This window comes from Coffea eugenioides, chromosome 11 (genome assembly GCF_003713205.1).
Source record: "Coffea eugenioides isolate CCC68of chromosome 11, Ceug_1.0, whole genome shotgun sequence".
NCBI lineage: Eukaryota > Viridiplantae > Streptophyta > Magnoliopsida > Gentianales > Rubiaceae > Coffea > Coffea eugenioides.
In genome coordinates, this window is record NC_040045.1 from 14718174 (window position 1) to 14733861 (window position 15688).

The 15688-nt window shown below is 33.3% G+C and overlaps 1 protein-coding gene across 1 annotated transcript; it reads left to right on the forward strand.

Annotated features, from left to right (window-relative positions):
- The first annotated feature begins 1283 nt into the window (after nucleotides 1–1283).
- Nucleotides 1284–2508, forward strand: LOC113754283 (putative GEM-like protein 8). Its single transcript, XM_027298663.1, has 4 exons — nucleotides 1284–1445; nucleotides 1547–1615; nucleotides 1803–2077; nucleotides 2174–2508. Exons 1-4 carry the CDS (start codon nucleotides 1289–1291, stop codon nucleotides 2348–2350), a joined length of 678 nt encoding a protein of 225 aa, XP_027154464.1. The 5' UTR covers nucleotides 1284–1288; the 3' UTR covers nucleotides 2351–2508.
- The last annotated feature ends 13180 nt before the right edge of the window (nucleotides 2509–15688 follow it).

Here is a 15688-nt window from a genome sequence, read left to right on the forward strand (position 1 = left end):
ACTTTGTAGCCACTATATAGTCCGGTAGGATTCAAACATGTAAAATGCTCTCTTTATACGCAACCCTACGATTTTTGGATTCAATGCAGAACATATAGCGCACCACCTCTAGGATATAATAGTCTAACTCAAAAGTTGTTGCTTCCTTTTGACCCACACAATCAAAAAAAGCAAAAGCTTCCCCGGTATCTTATCTTGCCCAAAGAAAATAGAGCAATAGAACAAGAATAATAGTAGAAAGAATTGTGATAAGATGAAGTATTTTCTTTTCTTGAGAGAAGTTTGTAAATTTCTTCAAAGAATTTTAGGGTTTATAGACTATACAATCCCTTTAGAAAAATATGTTATATGTCCAAGTACAACATATAATGGTTTCTTTTATTATAAATTGTAGTTAATATGATTTTGTAGCCAAACTAATTAAGTTATAGGATTTGTAACAGATACAAATAATAACTCATTGTTTCTTCCACGTAACTCATATTCAAATGATTTATAACTCCTTTTTTTAATTGTATACTAACTCCATTAAAAATATATATTATAACTCCCGACATTAAAATTTGTAATTCCCATAACTTCTAAATTAAATTACATTATAACTCCTTGTAAACTTTGATCAAAGAAATTTGAAATTTTATGAAAATACACTAACAGATTCAATTAGTTATTTTTTTTAACAATTTCCAGGAATTGACGATGTTATAACTTGAGAAAAGAGTCAGTATCTTATGATATGCTTTTCCAGCAGTCTTAATATCTAACTGTTTCATTTTAATTCATTTCATCACTGACCAATCTAGATACTTCCAATGTTTTATGTCAAAAAAATTCGTCTATGAACGAAAACTGATTTTACATAGGAATAGAATAAATTTTAATATGAACATTTAAAGGGTCCCCAATCCTAATGGTCTACAAGTTTCCTTTTCCTTCCAACTTTTTCTACTTGGCAAGGAAGTTAACAATTTCTTTATCTTATCTGTTTGGATTCACAATCACTTTGCATGGTCATGTCTACTTTTCCATGATCTTTTGTCCATGGTGAGCTCAGACCCAAAAAGTTTTGATTATGTCTTCTTAAACAATTTCAGTGAGTCACCTTTTCATCAGAAAATTCTCATACTTAAATCTTGACTTCCTAATATTTGATGATTCAGGGATGAGTCATCCGGCAAAAAAGTTAAGGTCCAACAACTATATTCATCCCTTTATATAGGCATATGCATCATAGGTAGATCCACAACCTTCCAACCACCTACAAGCAGTAGAAAAGACAAGAATTCTCATGAAAATATTCTTAGACAGGTCCAGAGCCATGATGGACCAAGTGCCAAAGCAAGTGACTGGAATTTCAATTGCTTCAGCGTCACGCTCTTCTCAAAGATCTGTAAATAATTTTTTGCTGCAGTACCCTTCAAATGAATCTTCAAAACTCAGACAAAGTAAGTCGTAATGTTCATTCTTACTATTGATTAGAAGTGAAAACTTACCTGATTAACAAAAGAAAGTTTTCATTATCTATCATTTTCATTTCAAATTGCAGGAAAAGCACATTCAGTGATTGCCAAGGTGAACAAACTTGGGGACAGGATGGAAGGCATCCGAGAGCATGGTAGGTTAATCAAATATTTCTCTTACTAAGCTAAGTGTTTAGAACAAGTAAAACTTACGAAAAAGATTCTAATAATTGCCTAACAAATACCTCGGATTCAAGATCATTAAGTTCCACCACATTTTTGTGTCCCGCCTTCAACAACTTTATTTGGGCTACAATTGATACTTTTGTTTCCATTTTGCAGTTCGATTAGCACCAAAGTTAACGAAAACTGTAAAGGGGAAGTTGAGCTTGGGAGCTAGAATTCTTCAAGTAGGTGGAGTGGAAAAGGTGTTCAATAACAATTTTGGTACCAAAGATGATGAGAAATTGTTAAAAGCTTCTCAATGCTACTTATCAACTACAGTTGGTCCAATAGCAGGCTTACTTTTTGTATCTACCCATAAGGTTGCCTTCTGCAGTGAGAGATCGATCAAATTTACATCTCCAACAGGAAAGCTTCTTAGAGTGTATTACAAGGTGCACCCTCCACTTCGTATAGACCTTTTGGAAGTCTTTTCGCAAATGTTAAATGTTAATTAGTGCCTAAAAGTACTTTTTTGCACTATTGATCAGGTCTTGATTCCACTTTCGAAGATAAAACGAGCCAACCAAAGTCAAGACGTAAAACGGCCATCACAGAAGTACATACAAGTCGTTACTGAGGACAATTTTGAGTTCTGGTTTATGGGATTCCTAAATCACCAAGAGGCCTTGAAGTATCTTGAGCAGGCAATTTTCGAAACTCAATGAACAATTCAGCGTAATGCTTTTCTTGTAGTTTACTGGTTTTTTACGAAACAAAATGTGACTATTGTAAATGGGAGACAAGATAAAATTACTAGAATTTGTAGACATATTATGGTTCTTCTGTTGCTCAAGAATTATGTAATACACTTGTTCTGGTTATGAGTGATAACGATTTTGCTTGACAATTGTATTTGGCCAATATCATTGAACTATTTTACTTTACTCTCTTTTTTTCACCTAAAAGTCAACGGTTTAAGTAAAATTTTTTAATCCATTTATTCAATTTGATAATATTTTTAAATGAAAAATAAACAAAAAAAATATTAGTATAAAACCCCATCCAATGTAGTAAATTTAAATTCATGACTTTCGAATATTGGATAGTGAGACAAATCCAAGTGATATGCCAGCCAAAAGCATGAAAAAAAAAAGAAACAAGTTGTGGTACCCCAGATTTTTCCACCAGAAAAGAGAAAACATATAAAAGAGTAAGAGAATATTTCATTGGAGGTCAAGGGGAGATGAATGTGTTGAGTGGTACAGAGGGATATAAATGAGAAATCTCTCACTTACAACAAAAAAAATTGAAAAAAAAAAGAAAATATTTTATTGATATAAAATAAAAAGCTTTTTGCTAAAAATTTCTTTCTTTTTTTTTTAATCTTCGTAAGTAGCATACTACTACAAACTTCAGCATTTCAATTTAGTAAGGGTAAGTGGGAGTCAGTTTTCTTAATGATGTTATACAGCATAAAAATGTATCCGACTTGGACGAATCACGTTACATAATATTATGAGGTCTGACTGTTTTTGGCCGACGTTACATAATATTCAAGATTCTTCGACCACCAATCCTCCTCTCCACACTCAATCTTCCTTCCGAATGTGCAAGGGACAAGTAATTAATTAATCCATAGTTAGGAATTATAGCTCAAAATACAGGGATTTTCGTGGAATGGGGCAACTTCCAGCTAGAGAAGGTTCGGATACGGGGCAGGGACGGTCCTCAGAAGGACCGTCCCTGAGCGGTTCTCTCACAAAAAAAAATGAGAGGACTGCAATAGGCCACGTATAATGGGAGCAACAGCAAAGGAAAACGACGTTGTTTTAGCAAGTGAGTAGGAAAAAAAATAAAAAAATATCTGAGGGGCTAACGGGCTCCGTTAAAATACCTCAGCTGTTCCGTTCCAAAAATTCCCGCTCAAATTAATGAGGCACGACTCTTCATCTGAAATTTTCAAATGAAATAGAATTTTGGTCTCCCTCCAAAAACATATCTTGTGAACATTCATTCACAATTCCAGAGTATCAGCAAAATAATATCCCTACCCCAAATTGGGAAGTTTCAGATGAGAGGTTTTTAGAGAAAGTGTATAGTGTTGCAGAAGTAACTGTTGCGGGACAAAAATTTTTCATCAAGGCTGCAACAAGACGGAAGTTGGTGAGATCTAAAGCAGAGATAGACTCAATCGAATTGGACTAAACCCCAAAGGTAAGAATATTGCAAACTCATTGCACTATTTGGCTTGTTTTGCGACAGAAGAGGGATGAATTTACTTGCATGATTTTGTTTGTACAACTCGTTTAAGACAGTGTGGCATGAATAATGAAATTGAAATTCTGGCGAAAACTCCTAAACAAGGAAATCATATGGGTAGCATAAATTAGATACATTGAGAGCCAACTTAAAGAACGTATGCACAGGGAACTTATGCATGCCAAGTGTTTGTAAATTTGACTCAATTGATGAATTAAAGTTCTCACCTTTTAAAATCTGGTTGCATAGTATACATATATCTTGGCTAAAAGAGGTTGAGTGGGGTGGCTTGTGTAGCAAAAACTATCAGGGTAGTTGATAAGTACATGTCTATCAAAATTTATAACCGCATGGCGAGAAATTTACATAACTTAGTTGTTTCTTTGAATTTGCAATTGCGTGTTGGTTCATCGGTAATGTTATCTACATGGCACATAATATGATATTAAAATTGCTATACAGATGGTTAGTAATTATGTTGACTTCATCGTAGTGTGTATGTGTTGAAATGGGCCAAACGTGTACATAATTAATGACTTATGTGCAATCTTTTTGTTGATGGAATGAGTAAGTGCAATGGTTCACATTGTGATGACTGATGTACACGTGGTAATTGACAGAAAATGCAGTTGTTGATAGCAACAAGTTGACAGAGAATGGGATTCCTAAAACAGGAATGGGGTTTGATGCAGAAGATGAGGCTTATAAATTTTACAATACATATGGTTTTGTCATGAGCTTCAACATCCAAAAAGACTACTTGAACAAGGACTAGGATGGCTTGACAACATCAAGAAGGTACACTTGTTGTAAGGTATCCCATAATACTTGTGTATGCTTACATGGTCATAAATTTATAGAAGTTAGCTTATTGTTTAAATTTGCAATTAATTATTGGCCCTTACATACTATCACGTACATACACATAATGTGAAAATGAATTTGGATTAATATCAGAAACCTCCCTTGAGGTTTCTTCTAATCACATCTAGCACCCCCCATATTTTTTGAAATCACACTTAGCACCCCTGGAATGACAACTTTGGTTTCTTGTCAACCCCTTTATTTAAAAATGGTAGTAAAAAATGAATTGTAGGAGAGAGACTTTATTTTTGTTTCACTTTTACCCAAAGCCCAAAATGATTAGTGAATTTTAGAAGATAAAAATAGAAATAAATAGGCATATGATATTAATTTAGAAGCTGAGGGTGTAAAAGTGTAATAAAAAGAATGTTATAACTAATTATCAGAGATTTTGGCAATATAGAGATGCATAACTAATTATGGACCTGGGGCCGGAACGGTTGCACTCCGGAAGCTTGTGTGCATTTTGCACACGGTGTAACATCATTTGTACACGTTGTAACACTAGAATAACAGCGAGTAATTATACTACCTTTAACAGCAGTAACCGTCCCTGCCCCTTCTCCACTAATTACATAGTCCATGATACTACATTGGATCAGTCCAGTAACATGATACGTAAGCCTTATATTGCAATCCAATTCTGAACAAAAACACCATCTACAACTAGTTGTTTAGATAGTGAGCATTGCAATGCACAAAACTATACACAAGTAGTTCTAAGATTAGTCAAACAGCACCATAAGTGGCAGGAAATATAAATCAGATGCATATTGCACCACTTATCAAAAAATTGTCCACAAAAGCTAACATTGCTTCAGTATTGCTGGGAGCTAAGAAGACTAGTACCTAAACTACTTCAGATACCACAAGCAAGGATTGCGGGGAACCTTTAGCACTCTCAAAACATCATAGAGAAACTGCTGGTTATAGTGTTAGAGGCCACTATTGCAGCAGTATTAATGCTAACAGAAGTTTCGGCTTGAGATCCACCATTTAGAGTAGTTTGAGCATTTGGTACAAAGGGAATTATACCTTGCTTATTTACAGCAGCATTGGTTTTCATTGAAGACCTTCCTCTCTGCATCAGAAAAGAACAAATTTAAACTTTTTTGCTGCAAAACTTTAAATTACTCAAGTAGTGCACTAGTTCTGAATTTTGCAGCAGCAATGTATGACATTATAATGCTTACCCTCTTAGTAGAAGTGCTTGTGCTAGCCTGCAAATTAACTTGCACATTGACAGCTACATCTTGTTGGCGAAAACTTGGATTACTCCCCTGACTTGAAACAACCACTGGCACATTTCCTTGTACCTGATCCTAGATCACAGAAGACATGATAAACAAGTTAATAATATGTGCAACGTATATACTTTGGTACATGATCAGATGATCAGATTGAACTTAGTTACCCAAAGCACAGCCCCTGCCAATCCCGTGTTAGCTATGCCTCTACCAGGCTTTCCTCTCCTTAGAGCACCCTGCAATGTAACAACTTCAAAATTGAGCATATAATTATCTAGCTCCCACAAGTTAGCTAATATTTTGTGATTATCAGGACAAATTTGGTCCCTTTTACATGTATACATAGTCAAGTAACTAACACCTAACGTGATGTATATTTTTGTAAACTGATTGTACCTCATAAATCACCCTGTGTAAAGTACTCACAGATAAGCAAGAACTACTCATACAAGTAAAATTACATATCTACTATAGGGAGATGCACAAATTGATCAAAGGGCTAAATAACCATTCGAAATTTATGCGTATACATGCACTACCTTTTATAGATATACACAGTCAAGTAACTAACATCTAACATAATGTACATTTTTGTAAACTGATCATACATCATACATCACCCCTTGTAAAGTACTCATAAATAAGCAAGGACTACTCATACAAGCAAAATTACACATCTACTATAGGGAGATGCATAAATTGATCAAAGGGCTAAATAACCATTCCAAATTATGCGTACCATTACACTACCTTTTATAGATATACATAATCAAGTAACTAAGATCTAACATAGTGTACATATTTGTAAACTGATTGTACCTCATAAATCACCCCGTGTAAGGTGTTTATAGGCAAATTGTGCGCCAAAACAATGGCATTTTTGTTATTTTCTGGTTTCCAATAATTTTTCTTATTCATTATTTTTTTCCAGCATTTCCCCGCTTAAAACTTTGCCTGGTGTTGGTGGTTTTTGGGTAATTTCTCACCTTTTGATTAGGACAACCTATCACATCCTATTTCCAGGGGTGCTAAGTGTGATTTCAAAAACATGGGAGGTACTAGATGTGATTAGAAGAAACCTTAGGGGAGGTTTCTGATATTAACCCAATGAATTTACTATATAGTTGTTCGCTGGTTATATAGAATCGATATAAGCGTACAAATTGGGATCTAATATGTTATACCCTGCATGCAATTGGTAATACATTATATCTTGTTCAATTTATTTTACAGCATACCAAGGATAAATACAGCTTCTTTTCACAAATTAATGGATATCAATCAAAGGTGGTAGAGCAAAGAAGTTAGATTGGATAATTAGATAGTTTTTTTTTTATTTTGCCAAACTCATAACACTCATTAGAATATATTTACACTTAGTTCTTAGTGCATTACCACATGTTCAATCTATTTTATAATGTACTAGGGGAAAGAAAGGTTAAATTGCTAATTTTAGATTTTGTTTATTGATATTGCTAATTTGCAGTTATTTGTCCACATGTATATCGCAACCACATGCATAGTGCAATGGTATGCATACATTTGGAATGATTATTGGTGCTTTAATCCACCTGTGCATCTCTTTGCAGGCTACAGTGGGTGTGTAATTACATTTGTATGACTAATACTAATTTGTCTATAAGCAAATTACATGGGATGATCTATCAGTACAATCAGTTTACAAAAATGTACATAATATTAGATGTTAGTTACTTGACTGTGTATATCTATGAAAGGTAGTGCAATGGTATGCATAACTTTGGAATGGTTATTAGCCATTTGATCAACTTGTGCATCTCTCTACAATTGATGCATAATTTTACTTGTATGAGTAATACTAGTTTGTCTGTGAGTATCTTACACGGGGTGATCTATGAGGTACAATCAGTTTATAAAAATGTACATCATGTTAGGTGTTTGTTACTTGACTATGTATATCTGTAACAGTGAGATTAGATATAGTGCAATAAAAAGTAGCCACCTGAGTTGGAATGTATTTTAGAAACTTTGGTATAATGCTATTAGTATTTTTTTGTGAAGTGTACACGTTGTTAGTAGTACGGAGCAGTGCTATATGTTATGTATGCTTACATGGTCATAAATTTATAAAAAGTTAGTCTATTATTTAAATTTGTAATTGGTTGTTAACTCTTACACATTGTCACGTACATATACATAATGTAAGAATGAATTTACCATATAATTGTTTGCTGGTTACATAGAGTTCATATAAGCATACAAATTGGGGTTTGATTAGCTATACCGTGTATGTAATTGTTAACACATTATATCTTTTTCTCCTTATTTTGTAGCATGTGAAGGGCAAAGATAGCTTCTTTGACAAATCAATGGATTTCAATCAATGCTGGTGGAGCAAAGAAATTATATTGGATAATTAGATAGTTTCATTATGCTAGACTCATAACACTCACTAGAATGTACTTACATTTAGTTCTTAATGCATTATCACATGTTCAATCTATTTTACAATGTACTAGAGGAAAAAAAGTTAAATTGCTAATTTTAGATTCTATTTATCAGTATTGTACATCTAGTTAGTATTTAAGTAGTATTTGTTGTTAATTTTTTTTATTGTTAGCTCGATTTGTTTTACAATATATCCAAAGTAGTAACTTCGATTCTATGAATTGGTAAAAAAAAATTTCTATTGCTAATTAGTAACATCCCGATGTTGTACCCCATGTTAGTATTTATTGACTTTTTGTTGCTAGCATCTTACAAACGGTTTAGTCCATTTTATGATATGTTTTAGGAAATAAAAATTTTTGTTTTACAAATTGGTGAAAACTAGTTACATTTAGTTATTTATAAGTTACATACATGTTGATTAAACACAAATTTAACTAGTCATATACCACTATTATGGAAATAGTAGCTTTAGGTAAAATTTTAGTTGTCAATATATTATAATCTCAAAAAGTAGTAATTGCCCATCAGTAAATTTGTTACACTCAATCATAGTGTCACTCGTTTCTGTTTTTATCAAACCCCAAACTAAAAACCTTAAAAACGTGGTTGGAATATCAATTTTGGCATACTTCTATCATTTAATTGATCTTTGAACAAATATCCTTAAGTTTATTAACTGTGATGCATATAAAAATAAACCAAATGAATACTCTAGTTATAACATTATGGACAACAATTCTAATGGATATATACAATGCTTCAAACAAATCTACAAATTGAACAAAAATCTACGATGATTACAATGATATCTACAAGGATTCTTACCTATCACTACATAACATTTTGTATAAATCGAAATTGAAAATCTACAAATATTGTGCTAACAAAAATCTATAAAAATAAATTAAAAGAGTTATACAATGCTGTTAACTGAGTTTCACTTGCTCCATTTCTTCTTCTCAAGTTGATTTCTTCTTTTTCTTTCTAATTATAAATGGTGGGATTGGTTCTGCAAGGTCAATAGCTCCCACTTTTTATATTTCTTCCTTTTCATTTGGATTCTTTTTTATCCTTTTCCGTGCCATCTTGCCACTGCTCATGCAAATTGTAAAGGCTATTTACTTTGTTCAATACATATCAATTTGACTATTAGTGATAGATGACTAATTAAATTTTTATTCAATCAGCGTGTATGTAACTTATAAGTAACTAAGGGTCCGTTTGGTTGGATCAAAATGGAAAATATTTTCCTAGGGACAAGGGAAAATATTTTCCATTGAAGTCATTTTCCTGAAAAATCACTTCTTTCTCCATAATTTTCCAGTGTCTGGTTATTAAGTGAAAATATTTTCCAAATTCCTTTTTTCATAATTTTCCAATGTTTGGTTTATTAATGAAAATATTTTCTAATATGTTTGTTGAGGATTTGGGGCAGGGACGGTCATCAGTATGACCGTCCCTGCACGGTTAAGGGCCAAGATTTGCCCTCAAAATTTTGTGCGGCTGAGATTACACCATGTAACTCGATTTCCGCGTCAAGTGTGGGGCCCACCACTAACTGTTGTGAAAATACATTCTGTGAAAAAAAAGTTACACGATGTACAAAGAAAGTTACGCGCAGTTGATAATGACCAAAATTGCCCGGGACGGTTGCACCTGCAACCGTCCGTGCCCCGAGTCCGTTTGTTGATATGTTGCAAATATTTTTCTACTCTTAAAACTTTCATTTCGTTAGAAGTTAATTTTAGTTTCTATCCATTATAATCATATTATCATTTCTATAAAATATTTATTCATATTACACCATGAATTCTTAAATGGAATTATTAATGATACTAATGAATTGGTTGGGAAAGAAGAGTTAAAAACCAAACAAAAACCTAGCTGAACACTATTCTTTATTGGTATAGTATCATGTCATTATGTTGTTCCTTTGAAAAGGGAAAAGAACCTAAATGCAGAGAATCCTATATTGGAATATAAACCAAGATTTCAGCTCCAGAATCAAAAATCTTATTCATGGTACAGAGTTAGAACCATTGGTACATACAAGCACCCTAATCAAGCCTAGAGTGATTCAAATCCCTGCTTTAAATGTTGTTGGCCTCAGTTGGATCAAAAATCTGGAACAATTCAATACATACAAAGGCAAATATAAGCCAAAATATAAAATATTGCTCAACAAAAAGGAAAATCACATCTCCAAATGGAAAATGGTCCCAAAAATATCAGTTGCCTAGGTAGTAAATCATGGATACAAAAGGAAACATCTATACAACACGTCACCAATGTTCATGTGAACGTTTTACAGGAAAAAATTTAATGACCAGAGCTTTGAACAAATCCAGTTGGCCTGCACCTACAAATTCCCAAGACCAAGGCAAGTGGCAAGGTACTCAGTTAGCCCTCCTTTTTTCCACTTGTAGATCACCTCCAAGGTGATGCTGAAACACAACAGGAAAAATAAATATCTTAATACGTGATAGGATCTAGTTCTTTCTTAACTAACTGATGCTTTCTTTTTATTTTAACCTGCCACATGCGTTGATAACTTAGCAATGACACAATGGACATTGTGAATAGCCAGTAAATAAACCCTCAACAAGGATTTATAATGACTTACCTTACTATCTATGTGACATACATATGGGCATGTTGGACAAAAGAATCTGGCAGGGCGGTCCATATGCGGCAATTCATACTGCAATAACATCCCACAAGTCCGGCAAAATTCCATTGCAGTCTCTTTTAGGATAATCCACTATTTATGTATGTCTCTACAAAATTAAAACAAGGGGAAAAAAGCATCAGAGTAACATAATATTAGCACACAAACTTAATCTTCACTTGATTGTTTCATTCACAATTTAAAATAAATAAGTAATACATATGCAAGATGCGTAAAAATGAAGCACTAACACAGTGGCCATAAAGAAAGAAAAACAGAAGTATCTAGATGATTAGAAAAGAAAACAAACTCTTTGATTTGACTCAAAATGATGAGCATTTCATTCCTTTCTATTGTTTACCTTTCGACACACACGCTCTCTCCTTTCTCTTCTTTCTTCTCCCTAATCCCAGAAGAGTATATGCGCAACTGAATGAATATTTAAGATACTAGAGAGCCTCACCTTGCGAACGTCTTAACAACTTAACCTTTACCCCAATCCCAAAACATAAATCCTAAAATTTAAATTCTCTAGACAAGAAATCCCAACATTCAGTATTCATATCGCTCAGAGAAATCAATAACAGCCATATACATTTAACAACAAATTTCTCAATAGAAAGACAAAATCAAACTCTAAGGACACCAATTGATTGATAATTTACAAAAAAACTACTGAAGTTTCTTAATCTATCAATCAATTGATACAAAAACAATCATGCAAGCTCAAGCCCTTACCTCAATAAGAATCGTCAGAAAATGGGAGTGGAGCAATAAATTTTACCAGAATTCCTAGAGCTTCATATAATTATAGAAAAAGAAAACTGAAAACTAAAGATAAAAGAAACATCTTTAAAAAAAAATCCAAATTCCTCTGTGAAACTAGTGCCACAATTCTCAAGAATTATAGCAACAAAATTACAAAAAAATCGATAGAATCCTAGATTGGAACAACCGATTTTATCAGATTTTTTTGGAAAAAATAAAAAGATATTCAAGACAAAGCCCTAAATAAGAATCTCACCCAAGGCACCTTGCCAGAGTTGGAGATGGCTGCCATCAGAAATGATCATATTGTTGGTGATTTCTGAGTCTCTCCAATCTTCATTGTCCACTCTCTGTATCTTTAGCCGCAAAGTCTTTGTTTGTTTTTGTTAGAATGTGGGTAGGGAGCTCTATTGTGAAGTGCAAGAGCCGCTCGTTTTAATGAAGGAAAATAACTTCAGTAAGTCAAAAGATGAAGTTATTTTCCACCAAGTGAAGTAAAATATATTCCCCGCATAAATCTTTTTCCAAGATAAAATGATTACCAAACACAGGAAAATTTGGAAAACATTTTCAGGAAAACATTTTACATTCAAACAAACACACCCCAAATGTAACTAATTTTCACCAATTTGTGAAATAAAAATCTTTATTTCCTTAAACATATCGTAAAATAGGCTAAACATACCTAATGTCTTTGCTTCACCAGTATTGATTGATATCCATTAATTTGTCAAAAGACACTATCTTTGCCCATGACATGCTGCAAAATAAGGTGAATACGATATAATGTGTTAACAATTATATACAGAGTATAGCTAATCAAACCCCAATTTGTATGCCTATATGAACTCTATGTAACCAATTAACAACTATATATTAAATTCATTCTTACATTATGTGTATGCATGTGACAGTGTGTAAGGGCTAACAACCAATTACAAATTTAAACGATGGACAAACTTCTGTAAATTTATGACCATGTAAGCGTACATAACATATAGCACTACTCCATATCCACTAACAACGTGTACCCTCAACAGAGAAATTTTAATATCAACTATACCAAAGTTTGTATAATACATTCCAACTCATGTAATTACTTTTTTCTGCGTTATATCTAATCTCTCTTTTATATATATACATAGTCAAGTAACTAACACCTAACATGATGTACATTTTTGTAAACTGATTGTATCTCGTAGATCACCTTGTGTAAGATACTCACAGACAAACAAAGACTATTCATACAAGTAAAATTACACATCTACTATAGGAAGATGTACAAATTGATCAAATGGCTAAATAACTGCTTCAAATTTATGTATACAATTGCACTACCTTTTATAGATATACGCATTGAAGTAACTAACATCTAACATAATGTACATTTTTGTAAACTGATTGTACCTCATAGATCACCCTGTGTAAGGTGTTTATAAGCAAATTAGTATTATTCACCTAGATAAAATTACACGCGCACTGCAGCCTGCAAGGAGATGCACAAGTGGGTCAAAACATCAATAACCATTCCAAATGTATGCATACCATTGCACTATGCATATTGCTGTGATGACTAATTGCAATATGCATGTGAACAAATAACTGTATATTTAACAATTTCTATGCATCGTATTGATGAATAACATATTGTACATTCTGATAAATATGGTGTACATCACACACCTTATCTAGGCTAATAACCATTTCAAAGTTATAGATACCATTGCAGTACCTTTCACAGATATACACAGTCAAGTAACTAATACCTAACATGATGTACATTTTTATAAACTGATTGTACCTTTTAGATTACCCAGTATAAGGTACTTATAGGCAAATTAGTATTACTCATACAAGTAATATTACACATCTACTGCAGCTTGTAAGGAGATGCCTAAGTTGGTCGAAACACCAATAACATTTCCAAAGGTATGCATACCATTGTACTATCTTTTATAGATATACACATTTAAATAACTAATACCTAAGATGATGTACATTTTCGTAAACTAATTGTATTTATACATCACACTGTATAAAGTGTTTACAGACAAATCAGTACTACTCATACAAGTAAAAAAATTTACTAACAATCAGTACAAGTTGTGGCTGCAACGGCTAATTGCAATATGCATGTGGACAACTAACCGCATATTCAAAAATTTGTACACATTGTATTTGGTCGGTTACATGGTGTACATTATTTCAATCAGATTGTACATTCACTAAGTATGTATGTACTGGCCATTCATTGAAGTAAACTATCTATCTAATTTAATGCACTCTCATAAGCACTAATTGTCAATTTCATAGACAATTGGAACAAATAACCATCTAATAAAAACATCTGATATAAATGTTATTAATGACTAACATGCTATACGTTCCAATAAACATGGTGTACATCACATACGTTGTCTAGGCAAAATCTTACAAGTTATCAAAATTTTCGCCATACTTTAAAAGCAATTACAAGTAGTAAAATTTATACCGTGCAACAAGTTACACCATACTTTAAAAGCAATTACGAGTAGGCAAATATCATTGTAATCATGTTATGGGATACCTTGCAACAAGTGTACCTTCTTGATGTTGTCAAGCCATCCTAATCCTTGTTTAGTTAGACTTTTCGGATGCTGAAATCTATGACAAAATCATATATGTGAGTGATGGTCACATAGTGTCACAATTGTGCACAATAGGTTTCCGATAATATACATGTTGTTAGATGACAGTTACGGTTTATAGTCATAAATGTACGCATTGTGAGTCAGGCATTGCAGTGTTGTACTCCCTATTTCATTAGTGTAACTCGCTTTACTTAACTTTTATCTTTGTCTACTGTGATGTAAGCGTCCATACACGGTCGGTAATACAGTTTAAACTATACGGTGTCACTGCTATTCTGCAACAAGAATAAAAAAAAAAAAGCAAGTAACAATTACCTTCACACTCTCCCTGTTATTTTATATACCTATAAATATTCTAAGTCATTTAATTCGTCTATTGAATCAAATTTACAAACACTTGGCATGCATAAGTTCCCTGTGCATACGTTCTTTAAGTTGGCTCTCAATGTATCTAATTTATGCTACCTATATGATTTCCTTGTTTAGGAGTTTTCGCCAGAATTTCAATTTCATTATTCATGTCACATTGTCTTAAAACGAGTTGTACAAACAAAATCATGCAAGTAAATTCATCCCCCTTCTGTCGTAAAACAAGCCAAATAGTGCAATGAGTTTGCAATATTCTTACCTTTGGGGTTTAGTCCAATTCGATTGAGTCTATCTCTGTTTTAGATCTCACCAACTTCCGTCTTTTTGCAGCCTTCATGAAAAATTTTTGTCCCGCAACAGTTACTTCTGCAACACTATACACTTTCTCCAAAAACCTCTCATCTGAAACTTCCCAATTTGGGGTAGGGATATTATTTTGCTGATACTCTGGAATTGTGAATGAATGTTCACAAGATATGATTTTGGAGGGAGACCAAAATTTTATTTCATTTGAAGAGTTCAGATGAAGAGTCGTGCCTCATTAATTTGAGCGGGAATTTTTGGAACGAACAGCTGAGGTATTTTAACGGAGCCCGTTAGCCCCTCAGATGTTTTTTTATTTCTTTTCCTACTCACTCACTAAAACAACGTCGTTTTTCTTTGCTGTTGCTCCCATTATACGTGGCCTATTGCAGTCCTCTCATTTTTTTTTGTGAGAGGACCGCTCAGGGACGGTCCTTCTGAGGACCGTCCCTGCCCCGTATCCAGAAGGTTCATAGTTGACAAATTAAAGGAAGTGTATACCGCTGCTCTTGCATAGGATGATAA